A 24,614-nucleotide genomic window follows, 5' to 3' on the forward strand; every position below is an offset into this window, starting at 1 on the left:
CAGTGGCAACAACGTTCAACGTTGAAAAATCAACAAAAGTATGCTGCAAAACCAAAAGAAGGTAAAGAAACATACAGATGAAGAAAGGTGTACTATACTGAAAACATTGCATTCTCTGAACTCTATCATCAGGTATTTGAGGCTTTGTAATACATTGTATATAGCTGAGATTCTTTACAATCTCATTTTTCTCATTTTTGAATTCAAAGTAACATAATCTCACATGAATGAATATTTATTTATTTATTTGAAAACAACGTTTAAATTTAAGGATTGAAAAATAGGTCATTTTGACTTGTCAGTAGATTTTTTACAAAATTCGTTTTTTTTCGCTTTTCGGGTAATCCTTGGCACCCTCTACCTTCCCTGTGAATATTACACCGGAAAGTTTATTATTCCCAAAGTTATAGAGGTTTCAAATCTTAAAAATCCTATATTCAGCACTCAGTATGTAAAATCTCAATTTGAAATCGCACTCCAGTAAATTTGGCCATTCGCGACTTATTCGTTTTATATTTTGAGCATTCTGAGCCGTTGATTTATAATCATCCAAATTTTGTTTAACTAGGTCGCAAGATAAGAAAAAAAAATCCTAATGAAATGAATAGCATAGATTCATTCCTAAAGATGGTACTTAAGTATCGATTAATTTATAATTCTACCTATTATTTAAGTATACCGCTCTAAAGGCTTTGCAGTTGACCTATGTACATTTCAACTCTTCAAGGCCCCCTCACTGCATATTTTAACAAATTTTTGGAATTCTAAATTTTCGAAAATGACGTCATGGTATTAGCTCGGTTGTCTGTTGGCCTGTTATGCGGATTCATACTTAGGGCTTAGCCATATGGTCATGAATATAGGGGGTAGCAAAGAGGCAATCCTGACGGGGTCCCTACTTTGAGAGGGCCCCCTGAATAACTCTTTTAAATATTTTATATGTTTTTTTTAGCTCATAAGACACTTCATTTTATCAACCCGGCCCCTTTAATATTGCAGGTTTTAAAATTTGAACTACTATTTGATCCTAATTAAACATTAAACAAAGGCCTAGCAAGAGAGGGCAGGGAGGGGTTGTTGCCCCTCTTACACGATATTCAAAAAATTTAAAGAAAAAAGTATAAAACTAGAAAAAATCAAGAACATTGAGGTTTAGCTCATCTTAAAGACATTTTCACCCAAAGTGCTTTTGCTGCTCTGAAATGTCTTTATTGGATCTTAAAGGCTTTCCAAAAAGTCCAAAATAATTTAATTTGGTTTAAAAATCGATAAAAGTTAAAAATTGTTGAAAAAAAATATCAAAAAAATGTGTAAAATCTAATTTATTAAGTTTTTAATATAATCGTTTTCTTAAATAGAAACCTTGTTGAAATCTTCGGGGTGTTTCAAAAAATAAAACTGTAGCTGCTTTTGATCGCAATTCCCTAAAACAAAATTAAATATTTACTTTTCAGAAACAATTTGAAGACTGTTTATGAGCTAATCTACTTAAAATCATCAAAATCGGATTAAAAAGAATATCGTTTTGGGACATTATAATCGAAAGCTTCAAAAACAATTTCCTCTAATAAAAAGCTATACTCATATCTATGAGAACGTTTTTTGCACCCTTTTGTCTAAATCTGTCAAAATCGGCGCAGAAATGAAATGAAGAAAACAGTTTCCTCGAAAAAGGGTTCAGAAGTGAATTTCGTTTTTCCTAAAAGTGCTATTAAGGATTTTAAAATAAGCTCAAATTAATGAAAATTGAACTTATTTGTAAAAATTTTCGTTAAAGCTCTTTTTTGCGTTTCAGAAACGGTTTGTTTTGGGGCTAATCCTTTACTCATCTTTCTAAAAAAAAATCCTAGCTACACACTTGACAAATAGATCTTCTTATCAATCCTGAATGATGTGAATCTCAATTTATCTATATACAATTTTTTATTCACAATTTGGTTTTGGTATCCCGGGCCCCTTTTAAAAAGTAAATGGATAAATAAAGTAAAGCAACTCCTTTATAAAGCAAAGTTCTCAAATTAACCCTGTATCCGCCACTGCATATGGCTCAACTTCTCTATTACTTATCAGTCAAGGACCTTGACACAATGTTTTTTTTAGGAAGTTCTAGTTTAAGATTGGACATTAATTCATGTGATTCTTTTCGAAAAAAACCAATAACATTGTTTAATGTTTGGGATTTTCAAACATTAATCAATTTGGGCTAAATTTACTGTAATATAGACCAAACGGTGAAAGATATCCACATCCCAAAACCTTCCATATTTTTTTCAGCATTCACTGAAGAAAGTTCAAGTAAATACATCGCCCATACTATTGCATAAAAAATCTGCTATTTCTAATTTTGTAAGGTTAAAATTAAACATTTAGAGAGTTTAATTCCAAACCGATTTGGACACAATTAAATTTACAAGAAAGGTCTCGAAATCTTCAACTCGACTGCAATGAATTTAATCAGTATTTAATTGTTGTAATAAACTATAGTTTTATTGCAAATTTATTTTATATCATCTCCATTTGATTTTGGGATAAATTTTTTGATGATTTATTGAGCAGTTAAAGTCGGTAGTAAATCTGAATTCATGCAATCAGAGAAAGTCTTTACCTACTGAAATAAAAGAATTCCAAAAATATTTTAAACTTTAAAGCTGTATTATTATGTATTGTTAAATTGAGTTCTTCTCCCTAATGATACATTATTCTTGATTGCCTCGAGTTTAGAGATCACTCCTGGCCTTCTTTTAAATAATCAATTGACTTAACCTCACGTCAATTTTGCAGTATGAAGATGAATTAAAGGAGTTGGAAATATCAATTTTCTCCTGCATCAATTTTCCCTCTCTCGTACATAAATCACGTACTTTTCGATCGCAATGCAAAGCACAAACCGAAGAAAAAGAGTTCGGTGAGTCTCCACCTCCTTAAGCACTGGATCGTGTGTTGCTTTTAATTATCAGTGCCAGAGTCACGCTATGTACTAAATCACATAATCTCTTGGACAGATTTGTAATACAAATTCCATCTGATCGTGGATCAATGCAGCTTCCCTTTCGAATAAGGGGGAGTGAACCGATTGCCAATCACGTGCAATTAATTGACGATCGCATTCTATCAGCAACAAATTAGATGGATTGGAAAATGTCTCACGATCGTGAGGTGATCTTAATTCCTTTGATGAATTTAATACATGATCATTGGGAGGTTTTTATCGTTTTCTAAGTGCCTCGCAACTGTCTAACACCCTCCGGCCATATCTGCCACTCCATCATATCATTTATGCTCGCACGTCGTTTACGCTAATGCCTAGAGTACCGGAAGATCGCCATCAGCCCATGATCATCATGCAACTATGTAACATCGTTGATACATTCTTAGATACAGTTTACACTGCTGTATTGGGGAGCGATCACCAAAAAAGCCAAATGGTTAAGGAAGTTTATTGGCGACGACATAACTATTAAAACACATAACAATCACTTAGTTTTGGTGTAAATATTGACTTGCTGCTCTATGACGTCTTTCTTGGCCTCTGGAAGCTCTCAGGTGAATCACACCGAGATTCTTCATTGGTCAGAGTTGAGCTTGTGGTAGATTTATGATCGTTATTAGTAATCGCTGATCACATAAATTTGAGGATCATAAGATCACGTGTAGATTAGGCAAATATCATACGATTTAAAATTTAGATAATCCTATAATATGGTTTTTTAAAACTAGAGCATTTTGTGAACAAATAAAATTATATTTTATGAAAATTTATTACTCAATATGTTGTTATTTCATTCATTGTTATATTGGAAATTCTGTCTGATCAAGATTTCTTTTAAACAATTTTATTTTGAAACACACTAGCTGTTTTACCAGATTTTGTTTTTATAAATGTTGCAACTAGTGACAAGCCGCGATAAGCTTATGGTAGCTGAGATTCTTTAGAAGCAACTTCGGATTGAAACTCGCAGTCGGCAACAACGAGCAAGTTGTAAGAACTCCAAAGGTTGCCTATAAAGAATCTCAGCTATCACAAGATTATTTGGGTTTATTACTATTCATTTTCTATTTTAAATAGTTTGAGAACAGAAGGCCAATGAAAGAAAGAGGGATAGGGAACGTATGAAAGGGAAGGGGGGGGGGGGGAAATAAAGAGGTTGGGCACGAGATAATGTCATTTGAGGAAAGGTCACCGAAGACCGGAAGTCGATATCTCTTACAGTTTAAGCTTCAGAACAGTGCAAAGTTGAAAAAAAAGTCGATTATATAACTGCTCTCTCTTTGAGTTCGAGCAGTAAAAAAAGTTCATTGAAATGGCTTAATAAATATTAGAGACAAAGTCGGATCAATTTCAATATAGTAAGGGTCGGGGTACATTGAGGTGCATTGGAAGGTCTCGATCTCAGATACAATATATTAAAATTTATTCGAAAAGAATTGTTTAGCTTTCAAAATATTTGACATCGAATTTTCCATTTATCGGCCTTTTATTAACCCTTTAAGGACGATTAGAACACCGGTGGTCCCAAAAAAAATTTCTTACGACTTTCTATTGTCATGTTTTTCTCTAAGAAGTCAGAAAAAGCGATTTTTTGAAATCTTATGAACTTAAGGAGTTCTGAAAAGTTATAATATTTACAAGATAGTTGTAATATTTAAAATTATATGTTTGACCTCTTGCAGCTCGGATTAAGGGGGCAGATGGGGTCCAGTTTCTTTCATCGTAAGCTCTTAGTGAGTTATTGAGAAAAAATGGCAAAATCTTTTTGGTAAGTAAAAAAGTCAAATTGGTCAGTAAAAAATTCAAATTGGTAAGTAAAAAAAAAAAAAAGAAAAAAAATTAAATTCTGTCAGTAAAAAACAAAATTTGGTCAGTAAAAAATCAAATTCGGTCGGAGAAAAGTCAAATTTGGTCGATAAAAAGTCAAATTTGGTCAGTAATTATTTTTTAAATCAGTAAAATGTGAAAATTAATCAGTGGAAAATTAAATATTATCAGTGAATAATAATTTAGTCAATAAAAAAATAAAAGGAAATCAATAAAAGTTAAAACTTTGCATATTTGGATAAAAAGTATTGCACATTTCGTAATGCGGAAACTTCGTATTTTAGTACATTTCGTATTTTACCATTTCGTATTTCATATTTCGTCTTTCCTAAATTTTGTACAAAAATTAAACAGGTGTTACTGATAAATTTCCAAAGCACAGAAAATATCCCTTTGCCTCAACAGGTGCTACTGATATCTTCCCGAAGCACAGAAAATTTGATTTTTACTGACCAGGTTCTTTATTTTTTATTGACCACTTCTTATATTTTACCGATCAAATTTCATTTTTTACTGATGAATTTTGATTTTTCACTGACCAATTTGATTTTTTACTGACTAAATTTGACTTTTTACCGATAAAATTTGACTTTTCTCCAAGGGGTTACTCAAGGTCGAAAATTTGTGTCCATATTCCGTTATTCCATGTGATTCCAGTGTGATTCTAATATGATTCCAATGATTCCAAATGTGTGATTCTCTTAATAATTCAACTCGGTATTCCATGATTCCGAATTACTCCAATTTGTGATTCTGTTTATTGTTCAAATATCTCTTATTTGTGAATGAGGCATTTTCGCTTCACTGGTGTGTTTTTCTGATTTTTGAGAGAGAGAATTTGCCAGTGATTTACTGAAAATGAGTGACTCAAGTTCAGACGATGAGTTGCCGGAAGACTGGCAAATGTACTGTGAACGACCAGAGTGGTTGGATGTGATACCCATTGAGCAGGATGATGGTGAAAATCCAGTTGTCGTGATTGCATACAGTGAGAAATTCAAGGATGTTTACAACTACTTCCGAGCCATTGTGGCATCCGGAGAGAAGTCCAAGAGAGCCCTGGAACTCACCAAAGATGCATTGATACTCAATCCGGCAAACTATACCGTTTGGCAATATCGAAGGGACATTCTGAAGGCATTGAACGCGAGTGCTGTGGATTTGGACAGGGAACTTGACTACGTGGCAGAAGTGCTAGAATCCAATGGGAAAAGCTGCCAAGTTTGGCACCATAGACGGGTCATTGTTGAGTGGCTCCAGGATGCTTCCAAGGAGCTTGATTTGACGGAAACAAATCTTAGGGCAGATTCTAAAAATTACCACGCTTGGCAGCATCGTCAGTGGGTCATTGCGACCTTCGGTCTCTACGAGAATGAGCTGAATTTCGTGGACAGATTGTTAGCGGATGATGTCCGGAACAATTCGGCGTGGAATCAAAGATTTTTCGTGCTTAAGTTCACTGGAATCGACACCCATGTGTTCTCCAGAGAAATTCTCTACGTCATGAATCGTATACGCTTAGTCACGACTAATGAGAGCATGGAACTTTCTCAGGGGCATCCTACGACAAGCAGAAGACCCTACTCTTGACCAATACCCCGAAGTTGTGGCACTCTTTGAAACTGGCTCCAGATCGCCCCATCTTCTAGCCTTTCTCATCGATCTGTATACGGAAAAAGCCCTAAGACCCAGGGAACCATCCAGAGATGATCATGCCAAAAAGGCCAAAAAGGTAATCGATCTCTGCAACATGATGATAGATGAATGCAACACAATCCGCTGCAGATACTGGAAATATGTCCTGGACAACTTCCAAAGTGATTTTAAGCTTTCCGGACATGAAGATCATGGGAATCATGATAACAAGGAGGCAACGCCCGATTCAGAGAATATCACAGTCAACTCTTAACAACAATTCCCGTACATATCTTGGCATTTCTTATTCATTGTTTTAATAAATATTAGAAACAAAATAATTTCTCACACTGCTAATGTAAAATAATTTTCAATTAAGTCAAAAAAATGTTCCACAGATGGCGATTTAACAAATGACTTACACTGAAACAAAAATCGAACGAATTGCGCAAAAAGTGACATAACCCCATTTAAGTGGTCCTTTTTTATTTAATTGAAAATGAAAAGTTTTTATTTTTTATATTTCTGGGTTCAAAAATCGTCTTAAGCTTTGGTGGATTAGTGTCAAGAAAGTAAATATGCAATGTTTCACAAAAAGGATTAGTTTTTCTTCCAATATTTTTTAAAAATTAATAAATGATCTCTCATTGCTACATTTCCTCCTTACAGACGTCTCCAAAAATGTCAATTACTTTGTTTCCATCGTCTTGGAGTTGATTCTCTATATGTAATTCGGATTTTGAGCAAACAAACAATTCAAGCTCCCCAGGCATAGGTATTGAGCTTACTCTGGAAACAGTATGTTTAGAAACAGAACACTTCTCCACACAGCAGGCGCATGATGGAATTCCGGGAGATATCCCTGGAGTTATTGGGGCATGTGAAAACTGTATTTTCTGACAAATTCACAAGTTGAACTGTTCTGCCCTCTCAACTTCTCTCTTTACGGCCTTAATGATGTTCAGAGTCACAAGTCCAGCAGTTTCTTCCATGCAAAATACCTTTCGACATTGGAATCGATACCCAGATATTTAGACACCATGCTTAACGTATCTCCAGCCACACCTGAGAACTTCTCCGTCATTTTAATGTGTGTAACAAAGTAAAAGATGACAGTGGAATAAATCTGTGGAAATTAGGCTAAAAGATGCGGCTGAAACAGAATCATCGCGGTTTTTTTTTCCTCCTTTGGTGCTTCCACGGGAACATCTTCACTGACTTCTCGAATTCCTGCTGTATCTGGTCCCTTAGAAACCCCTTCTGGAAGTTTCTTCCAAGATCAAATTTGGACTTCAGATTAAAATGTGCACATGTGGTGTAAAAATCTATGTCCAGCAAACGAGTTCAAAACACTTTCAAAAATATCACAGGATATTTGAGTTTAGTTTTCATCGTTTTTATGATCAAATGTTGTCCTGTTATGAATCTTTCTCACAAATATTTTAGTCTTCTCTAGAAATCACAGATTTTGGGGCAATGAAATTTCACAGAAAAAATATAAACAAAACCACATAACCTCACAATCAAAGTTTTATCGTACATCAATTTATTTTCAATTATATAACACTCCCACTCTTTAATGCATTAGTATTGTACAATTCTTCAATTAAATTATCTAAGATTTCGAATAAATAATTTATTTTTGTCTCAAAAATTCTTACTTGTCTATGAACACAACAACAATTGACAGTGTAAAAACAGTGCAATCAAATCGCACCCAAATTTTGATTTATTCTTTGGTTTGCCTCCGCTTAGTGTGTTATTGTCATTCATCCACAAAGCACGATGTCAGAAAAGAATCTTGGTGAAAGTTTCTGTGGCCCTGGCCAGGACCAGCAATTGGTAAGTGATAGTTTCTAAGTACCTTCTACTGTATTCCATCTTGAATATTTTAAAGGGTATGACTGGCTTAACCCTACTATAAGACAATTTAGAATTTAGATCCATTTTTCATTGCATTGTAAAGGAGCGTGGATGGGCACATTGTGACAAGACGAATTCTTTTTCTTTTTATCAGCTCTCACAGGAATTGAGAAATTTCAATAAGTACACACTTACAAGAATTTTAGTACCCTAAAATTGCTTAAGAATATTTTTCCGTATTTCGAAAGCGAATGTTCTTTTTAAACCATTTTCTTAAAAAGCGTTCCTTGAACCGAATTATAATCTTCCAGGCGTGGTATTTAATGATCAATATTGAGTTGTCAACTCAAAGTTGCGTTACTTGATGCTTGGCGTAACATTCCGGAAAGCACCATCAAAAATCTAATCAGGAGTATAACAGACCGGAGCTACCACTAAATATTAAAGGTTCTTTTTCTTCTGATTCGTTCATTTTCTTTCACAAAATTTAAAGTGCGCTTATGGTTTTGTCACTTTGAAAAAGGCGATTTTCTAACATTTCTTTCATTTTAAAATCTTAATCAAACTCAACCGACTAACCATTACAAATTTTTCTCAGATGATGAAGTGGAAGTATTAAGGTAAAAACTGCAATAAAATTTCCATAATTTGTTCAAAATTCCAAAAAAATTAGGTGCCCTTATGGTTTTGTCACGCACTTTATATCCAATATCAAATGTTCGTCTTGTAATATTTTGCCACAATTTTCCTTACTCCTTCACTTCCGGAAAAGTCACATGTTTTGCAAAACTTTCTGGAATAAATAAACATTAACTTCAAAGATCCTTTTATTATTTTCTAGAATGTTCTCAGTGGGCAAACTTAAAAATCTAAGTTTTACAAAATCGTACTACCTTTTAGAACATAGAGTATTAAATATTGATAATTATTTGAAATTTTTGTATTTAGGAAGCATCAAAGGCAGTTCATTTAAAAGCTATTGAAGAAACATTGGCAACTCCTATTCCCACCCGACTTCGTCAAATTTTTATCGATGCTGGCTATGATAATATACACTTACTTTGTCAAATCACACCTGACGACGTGGTTGAGATTCAAGAGTATATCAAAGAGATAGATGGCCGTAAGTTCTTATGTAGGAATAATTTATGAGCTTCAATTTGCTTTATTAAATTTATATTAAATATGTAAATATCACAATTATTGTAAATAATGTGAAATATAACATCTACTTTGTAGGTCAAATGACACCTGGAGAAAAAAAATTTATTTTGTGGATGTCAGCCGAGCTCTCTGAGAAGAAGACACAAGCGATTGAAATTGTAAATCGTCTTATGGTAATTTTTTATAAAAATACTATTTAAAATTAATGAGTTATAATATTATTCTTTTAATTTGAAAGGCTGAGTTCAGGAAATAAGCATCCATATCAAAGGGTTAGTAATATATAAGAGTAATAGTTAATGTGTGCTGTTCATCATAAATTACTTGCTTTTGCGTTTTGGCTTTCGGATGCTTTAGTGTTTACTGCTTAGTTTTCATCTCATCTTCAAACTGAGTTTGCATTCATGTAGATCTCATGTTATAATAAAATCAGGACCGATGCGAGTTATTGCATTGCTTTTATATGTTACACTTCTTAATTTAAATTCTTTTAAGTAAAAAATATAATTTGTCCTGCGCACTAATCTAAGTTTTGTACATTTGCTTATATATGTGAATTCTTTATTGTTATTACATTTTAAAAGGCATTGTTAACATCACCGTCTTTGGTTTGTGCGAGAAATAAGATCTGTGTGTCTGTTTTTTTTTTGGCTTAAGCTATGTGCATGAGCTAAAAGAGCTTACTGTTATTTATTATTTTTTTTTAAATCTATAGGGAGATAAATCCACGAAAACAAACCCATCTCCGAAAACTACGATACAGTCTGGATGCTCTCAACACCAAAAAAGTCAAGCGAAGGGGTTGAATTTTGATATGGACACAATGAAAAATCTTTTCCTCTCTAAATTCAGAAATTTTGGAAAGCAGTATGGTAAAAATTTCTCCACTCATCTGCAAAATTTTGAAGAAGCGAGCGAAGAGGAAAATCGGCCTTTGATTCTAATGACAGCCAATGCTAATGGAGTCCAGACAAGTGTGCTATGTCACCAGTGTAAGGACAAAGTTACAATACCAACTACAGTGAATAGCTCTAAGAAACATCTAAATTTCAAATTCGGCAATTATAATAAGCATGCACGAAAACATTGCCCGAAAAGGCCAGATGCTCCAGAAAAATTGAAATCTGAAAAGGTTGACAAAGGAAAAAAAAGACACATCACAGAGTTTTTTGAGGCACAGAACGTTAAGCGCCAGAAAATCGAACATCAAGAGGATATTGATGAAATTGTGCTTGATAGTTGTGAATCTGACTCGGACGAAGAAGTAATCTTTGATTTGGGAAACTGCAACAGTGCGGGGGTACTGGAGGCACCTCCCGCACGAGTCAGGAAGTTCCTCCTGGAAAACAAAATATTGAATACGAAATCAGCCGGAGAAAAAAACATAAATTTTCCACCACTGAAATAAATCAAAAGCTTATTACAGATTATTTCAGTTTTGATAAACTACTTCAGCAAGTTACGCAACATGTGAGCAAGATGAGATATCCTCCACCCATACCTGATATTTTACAAAAACCAGACAATCGATCGCTGTTTCTTCAAATTCTGCTAGAGAGAGACCCAACTTCAAAGGTATACACTTTACAATATTCTAATATGTGTTTCAGATTTTTTCAAAATAACTTGTTTTATATTGCATTCAGATTGCCAAATACGAGGACGATATGAAAAAGTTTTGTACAAATTTATTTTTGATTTCTGGACGAGGTGGTTATCGAACGTTAGCAGCGAATCTTCCTCTGCCGTCCACATCAACAGTTTACCGCACTGTATACAGTGAAAAACAACCACCATCAGAGGGTAAATTGCGCATCGAAGAATTCGAAGATTTTTTGTATAAACACAAAGCTCCGAGACTTGTATGGCTCTCTGAAGATGCAACTCGTTTAACTGGTGAATTTTATTTTCATTTTTATTAATGTTTTGAACTGCTCTTATAAATACAAGATTTATTCTTCAAAGATAATATTAACTTTTTCCTTTGTTTTATAGGCAAAATCGAATATTGTCAAACCACTAACACCATAGTTGGTTTTGTAATACCGTTGTCATCTAGTACTGGATTGCCACATCAACTTTATTTCCCAGCCACAAGCTTAAGTGCAATTTTAAACGCGTTCAGAAAAGGAATTCCCGCTAAGCAGGTCAATATCATAATGGCAAAACCTTTATCAAATTCAGTTCCAGCCTTTTGCTTGGTTTTATATGGAGCTAACAGCGTAATTTCACATACTAACGCAAAAATACGCTGGGAACATGTAGTAAGAGAACTACGGCAAAACAACATTGATGTTGTTGGCATTTCAACGGATGGTGACAGTCGCTATCTGAAAGCCATGAGACTTCAAACAGAAATCAGGTCAAATTTAGCTTATTATGCCATTCATAAAATGACCGCCAAAGATCTTCACTATATTCAAGATCCAGTCCATATCTTGACAAAACTTAGAACAAGGCTCTTAAATGAAAATGTGTCAATTATTATTGGCAGTGAAACTGTTGATCTAGATTATCTAAGAAAACTATTAGATATGCCCAAAGATCTCCACGGTTTGAATTTAACTGACATTTCACCAGCAGACAAAATGAACTTTAAATCCTGCGAGAAATTGATTCATGATGACGTAACAGATATCCTCGAACAAACTTTTCCACAAAGCAAAGCGTTAGTAATGTATTTGAAAATAATGCGACTAATTTATGACAGTTTCCTCGCTACAGGAAAAACAGCTTTGGAAAGAATCTTTGCAATTACAAGGGTCGTTTATTCGTTGAGAATCTGGAGGGATTGGTTGGTGAAAAATCGTAAAAATGGCCTAACTTTGAAACATTTTATAACTACCAATTCATACATGTGCATTGAAATGAACGCGATTTCCTTGATTGAAGTAGTACGAAGACTCAGGGATAATAATCAAGAAGAGTATTTTCACCCACAGTATTTCAGTAGTCAGCCGTGCGAGGAATTTTTTCGGCACTTAAGATCCTTGTCGACTACAAAAAATACAGTGGTGAATTTCAGCTTGCTCGATGTTTTTCACCGAGTTCGAAGAATTGAGCTACAAAGCGAAATTACGAATACATTAAAAGATAAAGGATTTTCTTTCCCATCGAATTCGAGAGCATTCGTGAGTCAAACAACTAACAACTTAGAAACCTTACCATCAGATGACCAAATAATAAAATTTGTGGAATACGCTCGAAAAGTTGCCAAAAAAGATATGGAGCGGTTTGGAATAAAATCTAAGAATGAAATTCCTTTACACCTATATTTTAAAGACGAACCGAAGGATAAGAATGAGCAGAAATGTCCACCAAGGCCTCTCACTCTGCATGAGCTCGAGGATCCCTTTACTGACAGGAATATTAAATTAAAAAACTACGCAGATAAGAATGGTAAGTTATTTTAATACCAGAGTAGATTGAATATTATTTATAGGTAAAGAACAAGAGGGAGATTTCCAGTAGTAATTGAGGATTGCTTTCCATTTAGATAGTAATGATTTGCGCGCCACCTACAACCTTGTCGAAAATCAACGACCAATAATACATTCTCTTTTAGGTGTCCCAAACATCCCCGCGTGTAATTTTGGTAGTGAAAACCTTTAAGTAAAAAACAGCATTGTATAATCTTTCAAACTTTTTTAAAGCTAGTGATTAGCCTAGATCAGTTTATTGTAGGTGCTTAACTTGAGCTAACTCGGAATGGTTGCAAATTCGATTTAGAGTTGAAGTTGAGGAATTCCATTCAGTTACCTTGAATCAAATTCGTGAAATTCTACAAATTTTGTATTTAAACCGAAATATCAAGGATTTGGATGAACTGGCACAAAAGTGATATATGGATGAAATGTAGACCAGAATGTTCTCTGTAATTTTGCCGTAGAACTTGATCTCATCGATTAATTAGAAGCCGTGATAATCGAGGTTGTTTCTTTCTCAACTCGTTTTTTCATCCAGAGTGCCCCAAGTAGTCATTTGTTGAACTTCAACTATATCAAAAAATTGTTGTATTTTGCGGGACTTTCCATTCAAAATCCTATCTTAAGTGTTTTGGTGGAGTAGAGGCAGTCAAATTGGCATCTGAGTGGTTTCAAAGCGTTATTATGGAAAAATCAATTTTTTCACACTTAAACGATAATATCTGACAGATGACATTGTCTGTGCACCATGTTGCAATTTTTACCCGATATATAAAAAGCCTTTGCCGGAAACCGCAAGTCGATATCTTTCTTAGTTTAGGAGCTATTAAGCTCCAAAGAGCGGCAGGCCGGCCGGGAACGTAACTTAGCCACCCATATATTCGTAATCAGGAAGTGGCGAAACACATTTTGGCGAAGTTTGGGCCCAATCGGAGGACATGAAATTTTGTTAGGTTTATATGTAGTAGCCCAAGAAGCATTTTTTTCTTAATATAGTCTTATAGAATCCCTTAAGTGACGCACTATAGAACCAGAAATCTTTTTATTTGCTTATAACGCTCTGGGTTCCATCTATGAGATTACTATAAGTAAAGTGGCGCACTCATAAGGATCTTAAGAGCTTCTGTAAGAATTTCAACAAAAAATTCTCACTTTAAGTCTCTTAAAAGTGCACTAAAAGACTTATTTAATACTTGGTTCTATAAGGCAGCTATTTTGCTTCTTGGGAGGTGAGATTATTATGAATCTCACCTAATATGATTATTTCAACATTCCTGTAGTATTTGTCAATTTATTTAGTATTTATACGCCACTAGAAAAAGTTTAGCTCGAAATAATAATTATTAAATTGAAAAGTTGTATGTAATTTAATTTTTGAGTAATTCTATTTAAGAACACCAATATCCTAACAAAATCATTACAATTCTCATTTTTATATATAAATGACTTTATTTATTTTTAGATTGCAAGCAGCTTTCACCAACTTCAAAATTTGTTGAAATAAAGACAAAGAGAAAGCGAATTCACGTTCGAAAATCGACAGTTTGCTGGTTACTAACGCAACAAGTCCGACGGCTGAGCAGTGACCGAACTTGCCGCTTCTCCTCCGGTCCTGCTCATGAAATTAAGAAGAAAAACAAAAAGTTTAAGAATTTGAAGGAGCAAAAATACCGTAAGAGAAGGACGAGAACGCAGACTAATAAAAAATTACCAAAGTAAAACGTTTTTTTTTTTTTTTGAAATTGTTCACTGTTTTTTGAAAATAGTCTATATGAAGTCATGTGTCTGTCTAGAATGAGATCTTTATCATAACGTATCGTCGCTTGATCTGAGATCTCCCCGTGGGATTGAGTAAACATTCTGAAGATTCTTCAAAAGGATCAATTCTGATTATGTCTTCTCACTTGTGCAGAGTTTCCCGCCAGTTTGAGTCGTACGTCGTAAGCCCTCTAGCGATTGATTTTGTTCAATTTATCCAGCAGAGTGAATATGTCATCGTCTAAATAATCGGAATCCGACTAATTTCCATCCACATTAGCATCGGAATAAACAGCTGGAATTCGATCCATTTTGAATCTCTTGTTGGCCTAGGCATTCTACTTAATGGCATGAAGTACAACAGCTGGAATGGGGATTGTGGGGATTCTGACCCTGCTCTCAGCACCAGAGTCACATTCACGTTTCTCTAGTTCCGTTCGGAAGCCACAATTGCTCAGCCCGCCACTAGTGCTCTGTCCCGTATCCCATATCCCCTGTTCGTATATTTCAGCTTTGTATGTCCTGACAAAACTCGGCTGGAATATTTCTCGGAAGAGCATACTGAGACCTTCTCGCCACTATATCCGAGGCAATGTCAAGCCAACTACCACGAAAAACACATAGATCCTAGTTAACAAACCTATGGGAAACTGTTTTTCAAAATAAGACTATTACACGTTTATTTTGTTTCTTATATCATTCAATGACAATTCAATCAGTAAATCCTAAGTCTGCTTATGATGGCTGTGATTCTCTCATTAAAAATTCAGTAAATTTTATGCATTTCTGATTTAATTATCCTTTATTTCGAGTGGAACTTCCCATATTTCACTTTAAATAGTTGGCTGATCACATTTGAAATCAGTGATGCTCAAAAAATATTCTGTCGGATCAATTGCAGGTGGTTGAGAAAAGCCAGGATTACAATAGTTGTGATTATGAAAGGTCACATCTAATTAACTGTCTGCATGTCACAAAATCATCTAGGAAAAATGAAGAAAAGTGACTTTAAATCGTATGATACCACGTACACGCGGCAAAAGCAAGTAGATGAAAATTCCACCTTCACATTCTTCTTGGTGGTGGTCTTCCCTTTTGTCACTATTTTTTTACACAGCACTGCACTTCACCGCGGTCTATAATTGTCAAAATGATAGCAATCGTAAATAAGGGATTCTGTGATTCTATTTGATTCCAGTGATTCCAATTGATTCCAGTGATTCTGCATGGATTCCATTTGAGATTCTATCAGAATCTGATCAGTGATTCCATGGATTCCATGGATTCTAGCGGAAAAATGTGTCGGTATTCCATACTTGAGTAACCCCTTGCTTTTCTCCGACCGAATTTGATTTTTTACTGACCAAATTTAATTTTTTATCGATTTTTTAAAAGTTTTTTACTGACCATATTTAATATTCCACTGACCGTATTTTATTTTTAACTGACCACATTTGAGTTTTTACTGACCAATTTTAATTTTTAATGGTTCCGGCACACCTTTTAGATTAGGAAAATTTCATGAAATCGAAATTCGAAACCCTTTCTTTTTCACATATTTTGCATATGATTATCTCATTCTTTTACATTCCAAATTCGTTTGAGCTAAATTGAATTTGGAGTGATGCTTGAGAGAAGAAGAAGAGTGCGAGAGAATGAGGTAGACATATGCAAAACACGTGAAAAAGAAAGGGATCCGAAATTCGACTTCATGAACTTTTCCTGACCTAAAAGGTGTGCTGCAGCCATTACTGACCAAATTTTATTTTTTACTAACCAAATTTTATTATTTACTGATCAAATTTTATTCTTTACTGACCAAAAAGTCGCAGCCAGAAAAAAATAGGGTGTATTCTCAAATGGTAGAAGGGGCAGGGGAGGATGGATCTGATATTATCGACTTCTAGCAGCCCAACAACATTTAACCTTTGCCAAAAACTGCTCATCGATATCTCTTTCCGTTCTCTCCAAAAGGAGTTGTACAACGGATTGACAGACCGACTGATCGATGGACCGACGAACTGACAGACGGTCACGAAAATCAATTTTTAGTGGATATAATATTCGTGATCTATGAGTGTCGAAACGTGCAGATACAAAGTTTGGTCCCGATCTCACAAGGTCGGATTTTACCTCGGCCCACAAAAACTGACATCCCGTCTGACACAGGGTAAGGGGGCCCAGCGTTGAGCCATTAAATTAACACCCATCTATAGGAACTATTTTAGCCCCCATTGGCAAGATCCGAGTGGTAGGCACAAATTAAGGACTGAATCTTGCCACGGATATCAATGGCGGTGGAATGAAACTGTCAATTGCACATCCTGATTTCACCTTCGAATTTTATACAAATGACAAAAGCTACAAAGATATGGATATGTTTTATTGAACCACGATGAACGATTTAACACTTTAGAAAAGCAAAAACTATTCTGAAAAAAATTGTCTCCTAAAAAATACCCCGAAAGGAAATAAAAACATGTATTTCAAGATTGGAAATTTGTCTACAGTTACCACGACACTTTTCTCTACACGAAACGCACTCACGCACATTTATTATTATTATAAAAAAAAACACTAAAAACACTGAGATCTTTGTGATAATTTTAAAAACAAATGAAATGTTTTGGAAAATATCCCATCTTGTCACTGACAGCCGAGCAACACGGCCGGCAACATAATTTTCGTGGTTCCGCTGCTCACCACCATGAACGCAAAGCAGTGTCCTTCACATATATTTAGTAAGGGGTATTTTGTATGGGAGCTTCTTAAAAGTAAGGTATGAAAGATAGGGGTTAATTGAGGCTATAATCCACGCTTACCTGGTCAGACGGGATTGTAAAGAATCTCAGTTAACCTCATAGAAAAACCTCCGTTAACCACAAAGCAAGACAATTATTTCGAAAAGTATATCTTCGGCATATCTTTTGAATTAGGAAAATTATGTGAAATCAAAATTCATGACTCTTTCCTTCTAAAATGTTATGCATATGTCTGTTCCACTATTTCGCACTCTTCTTCTTATTTTAAATGTCACATCAATTTACTTCAATTTAATTTGAGAGCCAAAAAGTGGGAAAGATAATGTGAATTTTGGTTTCATGAAATTTTTCTAATCTAAATGGTATGCCTATAAGCCATTATAGGGCTTTTACCTGTTGATGCTTTAATTTAATTGGAGAATGCATGAAAAAATTTAATAGCATTACATGGATCTCTTGAAGTTATAAAAAAATCTATACACTGATGAGTGGTGATATCCCTAATGGAATAATCACTAATAACACCATTACAATTCGATTGGATTTTGGCGCAATGTTTTAAAAAGGACTCTTAGCTTACAGTTTATTCAGAAAGCCTGAGAATTAGAACAGACACGGAGTTACGAGCAATGAAATTTTTTCAGTGTTTGATTGTTGTAGCATTACTGCATAGGAATGTATGTGTATGTGATAAAAGTTATAAGAAATACAATATTACGATTAATAACTTTGAAAATCCTCTTTCCAAAATAATGAGAAATATCACAAATGATTTCTACAGCGTTAAATCGCATCAAGTGATAATTACAAGATCTGCAGAAAATGACAAAAGTAAAATCATACAAGCAGGAATTGTTAACGATGCCCTGTATAGAATCGACGATGGGATTCTCGTCCGATTGGAAGGATGTAGTAAGAAATATTTCAAAACCTTACGCTACTATAATATCTTCTTTGTAGACTCCTATCAATCCTTCAGGTAATAAAACTTAACTTGAAGTAAACTGTAATCAACAAAAAGACTTGTTGTTCCACAGACAAATCCTTAATGGGAACTCAGATAAAACATTCGATTTTAGTGGATACTACACTGTAGTTTTGACGAATGTTCAGAAGAACTATACGGATATTATTACAAGAATTCTCAAAGATTGCTGGGAACTATATATCGTCAACGTAAATGTTGTTTCTTATGATCCTTACAACAGAGAAAGAGCTTTCGTCCACACCTACTTCCCCTATACACCAGAACACTGTAACCAGGTTAAACCAGTTATCACTGGAGTATTTACTGACAACACTTTCGTTCAGAACGCAACAATTTTTCCAAGTAAGGTAGACAACTTCCATAAGTGCAACCTAACAATAGGAACTTTAGACTTCGAACCTTATATCATGATCACATATTTGGATAACGGCAGTCATTACTTGCATGGTTTTGAAGGGTTTATTGTACGAGCCCTAAGTAAACGTTTAAACTTTTCCACAATCATTAAAACCCATCGAGAACTTTGGGGAATAGTCAATGGAGCCAACTCCACTGGACTATATGGAATGGTAAGTTCTTAGTCGAGTTTTTTTTTAATAGGAAATGAATATATATCGTTTATGAAACAGCTGTACAGGTCAGAAGTCAACTTTACAATAGGAGCATTCCCATCATCAGACGCTTTCGATGGCTCAGTATCTAGCACGATACCCTATTTCATAACACCGTTGATCTTAACCATTCCACCTGGAAGACCTTATAGTGCCATGGAAAAACTATTCTTTCCCTTTCAACTGAGCTTTTGGATCTGCCTATCTGCATGCTTTATCATATCAGCTGTTATAGTATCAATAACCAAATTTATAAACCCTCAGAAGAGGGTCTTCATTATCGGCCAAGGTAACAGTATCCCCTTCAATAACACCATCAACATCTTTCTAGGCGGAGCGCTTTCTATGACTCCCAGTAAGAACTTTGCCCGTTTCTTGATGATGCTATGGGTTCTAATTAGCATTGTTATAAGGGGTAGCTACCAAGGAGCCCTATTTAGATTCCTTAAATCACAGAACAACGTCTCGATTGTAGATACCCTGCCAAAAATGATCGAGGAAGATTTCAAAATCTACGGAGATGAAGGAGTTGCCACGTATTTTACTTCACAATCGCTCTATGGATCGATGTTTACCCTAATAGATGCTGCAGATATCGATACATATAGGCTAAAAACACTGGATCAAGATTTCAAGGGTGCTCTAGTGGATACTGCCCTAACTGTATCATATTTAAATGATAAATATGCGACAAAGAAAATTCGTTTCGTCGTAAGCAAATACGAAGTTGTCCAGTTCTATATTGCCATTATAATGCGACAACATTCTTATTTAAAAGATCCATTCAACAGAGAACTATGGAGATATTTAGAGCATGGACTAATACATCACTGGTATTCACTATATCTAGATCCAAAAAATCTCAAAACGATCTCAGACACGAGTGCTCCTAAATCATTGAACTTAAGTGAACTTGGCGGAGTTTTTACGATTTACCTAATCTTGATAGGTTTTAGCCTTTTGGTTTTCGTTTTAGAAGTCCTTTCAACAAAAAGTAGATATCTCAGGAGAATTTTTAATTTTCTAAATTGATTATATGTTATGAACAGGGGGGTGACATTAGCTCTAAAAATGCGACACGTTTTACTGTAATTTTTTCCCTGTTTTCGTGCAAATTTCACGAGATCTCCAAAACTACGTAGGTTTTCTATTTAGGGTTTTCGGTTGCGTTTTCGTTATTAAATTGGCTTTTATTTTGTATTAGTATTATTTGCTAAATCATTCTACAATGACAGAAAGTAGCTAATAAACTGAAAAGTTTTTTCGGCTCGCTAGAAACATAATGGGAAACATAGTAAATGTCATGCCCCTGGTTATGAATTTGGTACACACAACTATCTCTTATGGCCCTCGGCATACATTTTAGATCGGTAAGATTGGATTAAGATTGGAAGATTGGCATAAGTCTATTTCATTCTTTAGGTCTCAAAATTGAACTGAACTAAATTAAATTTGGTGTGATGTTCAATAGAAGAAGAACAGTGCGAAAGAGTAGGATGGACATATGCAAAGCTTTTAAGAAAGAATGGGATATGAATTTTAACTTTATGAAATTTTACTGATCTAAAAGGTGTGTCGGAGTCATTAAGAAATATTATCTAAATTGATTTTTTGAAAAAAATGTCAAAAATTGCCCTATAAATGTCAATATTTGCCCCAGTTAGAAAACAAGAGATCATTTTCCTTATACATAGTTCATACAAAGCGTGTTAGACAAAGTTATAGAGAGGTATAGGGTAAACTAAGCTAATTCAAAACCTGCTTCAAATGGAAATTTTTCGCTACTCCAAATGGAAATGTAATTGTTTTCATGATAAATATAGTGCTAAATTATTATATTTATATATCTTCTATACCACAGTTTCATTATTTAGTTAAGTTTGCTCCAAATAAAGCGAAAATCCATTCATATTCACAAATTTTAATTTGTTATTTCTCTGAAAAAACAAAAGTGTACCTTTTCACCATCGAATTTTTCATCGATCGACCACGTTTTCCAATGAAAAACACAATAAAGTGACAGTTGTTTATTCGTTTTGTTCAACATTTATGCCATATTTCTGGTTAATTTTAGTTAAATTAAGTGCTAATCTTTATATTTAACGGTACGTGAAGTTTTCAAACGAAATAATTACCTATTTCGTGAACAAAAAGGGTTTTTTCTGAAGTGTCTGCAAATGCTTCAATAGGAAATCCCGGAAATATGATTTTTTTGGATTGTTTTATATGGGAAAGGAGAAAAGACCAGGAATAAGAACAAATCCTGCACTCAGAAGCAACTCAAGAATGTTTTGGAAGCCTTTCGTCGCGGTTTCACTTACACTGTTTGTCTCCAATTAGAAACTTTCCCTTGTCTCCATTTGGATTAATATGTTTCCAATAGAATCATTTTATGCTCGCGTATTTTTCTTGTATTTAAGATGTTTTTAAATTATATCTAAAGAATTTTCACTAAACAGTAACATTCTAGAAGAGTCAAGCAGCAAATTTATGTATTTCTCTTCAGAAAAAATATGAACTTAATGTGTTGAATCTTCTGTCAAAGTTAAAGCGTCTGGAAATGGTTTGGAATTAGGACATTTACCCTAATGCCTATAAAAATATGCTCATTTGACATTTTTCAAGTTTTCTGAGAGCTCACTAAAAATTACTAAAAGAAACTGGGGTAGTTGCAAACGCTGATTTTTAAGTATACTTTGTCTTACACGGTAAAAAAATTTCGGCACATATTTGTTCCAAAAATTATCTCGTCCACGGACACCATAATTTTTGGCATAATCTTGTTCATTTTACCAAAAAGAGACCCAATATTAGTAACGAATTTGTTCCAAAATGTAGCTCATCCACGGACACCATAATTTGTGGAAAAAAATTGTACCTTCTAGGAGAAACAAAAAGATACCCAATATTAGTAATGAATTTGTTCCAATAAATACCTCGTATAGTATAAAAAATCGTATCCCTCCCCCTATTACACTCAGTCACCCGTCACCGAAGCGAAGAGGACGCCAAATCTGTGGCAATTTTCGTGCTACATGGTTTCACTTTTTTAATTCGAGATTCCCTTCCCCCTCCTGCTGCCCGCACTCGCATATGATTTCGTCATGCACGCGTCTGTATAAAACACTCCTAAGTTGATTTTTATTTGATGTTCCTTATGAACTTTCGCCACCGAAATTCATCTCGACTGAAGTATAGGCCTTAACTGTAAGACGAAATCACTTACACGGATTTGTTCCCGACAATGGGAACAAAAAGATGCCCCATATGAGTAAAAATTTCGTTCCAAAAATTACCTCGTCCACGGACACCGAAAATTTTTGGAACAAATATGTTACAGATGTAGGAATAATATTGTTATAAAAAATATGTACCAATTTGTTCCTGACAATGGGAACAAAATAGCCGAGTGCAACAAATTCTGTTCCAAATTTCAGGAATAAATTTGTACAAAACGAAATCAACTCAAATTTGTAGACATTCCACCGTATCAAAACGGTTCCAAAAGAAAACTCTAACAAAATTGAAACCAAGATTGGAGCTATATTTCGTAACAGAATTGTAAAGAAAACTTTTTGGAACAAAAAAATATCTTTCCTAGGTGCAAATCGATTTCAAAAAAATTTGTTCCAAGGAAAACTTGTTCCAATATTTTGGTCAGTGTCCAAAAGTTTTTACCGTGTATGTCGATGATTTCTTCAATGAACAAGGATCCATGAATTCATATAGGTCACGTCCTCTGAAGTTTATTAGTCATCTAATTAAAAAATTGCAGTGCTATAAACTACCCCGTATTTACTAGCCCCAGTTTCCCTTATGTTAGGGCTTTTCTTCCGAGCCATAGATCTCGAATATTGAATAATAAATTTACTGAATTAAATTGCTTATGCCAAATTATGCTATGATTTACAATTCATATTTATCCTACGCAAATTCTACATGAAATCTTCAATCTGCAAAGCTACAGCAAGTAAATATTCATCAGTCTTTACAAAGCTACTCACGATCGATCAATGGTAAATTGAGGAAGCCGCCTAATGTTAAAAATGTTCGAGAACACATAATATTGTGTAAATATAAAACCACATAAATTCCCCTATCACTTACACAAAACCAAATTAACTTCTCCAATTGCACCTCTGGCAGCTATCGAATATCATCACGATCGCATTCTGCAACGTGATCTTATTGATATTTCACTGATCATCAATCTCACTCAAGTGATTCTTTCAAGAAATGATATAGAGAGTTTTGCAAAATGTAGAAAGGTTCAATAAATTTGCAAAAATAATAAATTTAACCAGAAGGAAGTTTTTTTTTGTGGATCAATTTTCCAGCAATTGCGTTTCTTCGTTTCTCTCATTCGCTTCAATTTGCATACAAAACCATATTTTTCTTTTTTTTTTCAAGTGTTCTTTTAGCGTTCGTGGTGAGAATTTTGATGTGTGATCACGGTAAAATTACCAGGTGAAGGCAATACAGGTCAGAGGGAGGAATTAATTGACGTACTATAAAAAAGTCGAAAAAATGCGATCTTCAAGGAAAAGATCGCGATCGTGTCGCTTAACAAATTACTATACGATCGAGTGGGAGTACTTGGACGAATTTCCCATCAACGAATGGTGAAGAAAGAGACGTGAGGAGGGAAAACTACGCGTGGAAGGTCACATAACAATGCAAAGAGTCACTCACAGCATAGTAAATCTGTCCGTCACGAATGATCGGTTGATTGAGGTGAAAGAGAGATGAACAAGCATGTGAAGGGGTCAGAAGCACCGCAATTTCATAAAAGACGCAACACCTGACTCATAAGTCTGCCCGAGAGAATTTTGATATTTTCCTGAGATTATTTTAAAGTATGCTAAAGATTTTTTTTTTGAGAAAATTTATCATGCGACGACAACCTCACGATCTTGCGTGGAAATATGATTGATTTTCGCAGAATTTCACGAGTTGCTCCAACAAATTCATTTAACGTCTTCCACACAGATTGATCTTTCGAGACATTTAATGAATTTCTCAGAAGAGATTATTGCCTTTTAGGATCTTTTAATATTGATCTTTCATGGCCTCAAAAATTTACATTTTTCTTGCAAAATACTCCGTTTTGGCGAAAATTAGTCATAATGGCTACAGAGTAATATAATATGTTGTAAAATTGATAGTAAATGTTTGCGAATTACCACTGGAGACTGATGAAATGTTCGTGAAACGTGTAACCCACTAAAAAGTTCGTAAAAGTTTGTATTTTTTCGCAAATATTGTTTGTGATATGATCACATGACGAGCATTTTTTGTTCGTTCGTTTACAAGCAATTCTTCATGAATGTTCGTACACATAAAAAAATGTTCGTGAAATTTTGTCATTTGTTCGTAAAATTTTGCCAGACAAACAAAAGTGTTCGAACAATGTTTGTAAAAGAACTAACTTTTGTGAATTTTTTAGTGGGTTATATGATTTTCGAGCATTTCGTAAATTCCCAGAAGGAATTCACAAATATTTATAAAATATTTTATAAAATATTTCACTGCTCGAACTCTACGGAGAGAGCAGTATATATAATCCCTCGATCTTTTAACCCCCCCCCCCCC

The 24,614-nt window shown here is 34.5% G+C and overlaps 2 protein-coding genes and 1 pseudogene across 2 annotated transcripts in view; 2 read left to right on the top strand and 1 right to left on the bottom strand.

Moving 5' to 3' along the window:
* LOC129803426 (bcl-2-related ovarian killer protein) overlaps window positions 1–24,614 on the bottom strand; it is a 45,986-nt gene that overhangs the window by 17,181 nt on the left and 4,191 nt on the right. The window lies entirely within an intron of this gene.
* On the top strand, window positions 5,630–6,759 carry LOC129803425 (protein farnesyltransferase/geranylgeranyltransferase type-1 subunit alpha-like; annotated as a pseudogene).
* On the top strand, window positions 8,127–15,372 carry LOC129803424 (uncharacterized). Its single transcript, XM_055849971.1, has 8 exons — window positions 8,127–8,293; window positions 9,263–9,437; window positions 9,554–9,651; window positions 9,717–9,750; window positions 10,194–11,053; window positions 11,125–11,374; window positions 11,474–12,877; window positions 14,366–15,372. The coding sequence occupies exons 5-8, from the start codon at window positions 10,958–10,960 to the stop codon at window positions 14,620–14,622; spliced, it is 2,007 nt and encodes a 668-aa protein (XP_055705946.1). The 5' UTR covers window positions 8,127–8,293; window positions 9,263–9,437; window positions 9,554–9,651; window positions 9,717–9,750; window positions 10,194–10,957; the 3' UTR covers window positions 14,623–15,372.

Source organism: Phlebotomus papatasi, chromosome 2 (assembly GCF_024763615.1).
Source record: "Phlebotomus papatasi isolate M1 chromosome 2, Ppap_2.1, whole genome shotgun sequence".
Classification (NCBI taxonomy): domain Eukaryota; kingdom Metazoa; phylum Arthropoda; class Insecta; order Diptera; family Psychodidae; genus Phlebotomus; species Phlebotomus papatasi.

Bases quoted from the DNA above. Each gene is read 5' to 3' on its own strand.
- LOC129803424 (XM_055849971.1), top strand. From the start codon at position 10,958: ATGAGATATCCTCCACCCATACCTGATATTTTACAAAAACCAGACAAT. The intron at 11,054-11,124 runs GTATACACTTTA...TATTGCATTCAG, and splicing joins AGAGAGACCCAACTTCAAAG to ATTGCCAAATACGAGGACGA. The intron at 11,375-11,473 runs GTGAATTTTATT...TTTGTTTTATAG, and splicing joins AGATGCAACTCGTTTAACTG to GCAAAATCGAATATTGTCAA.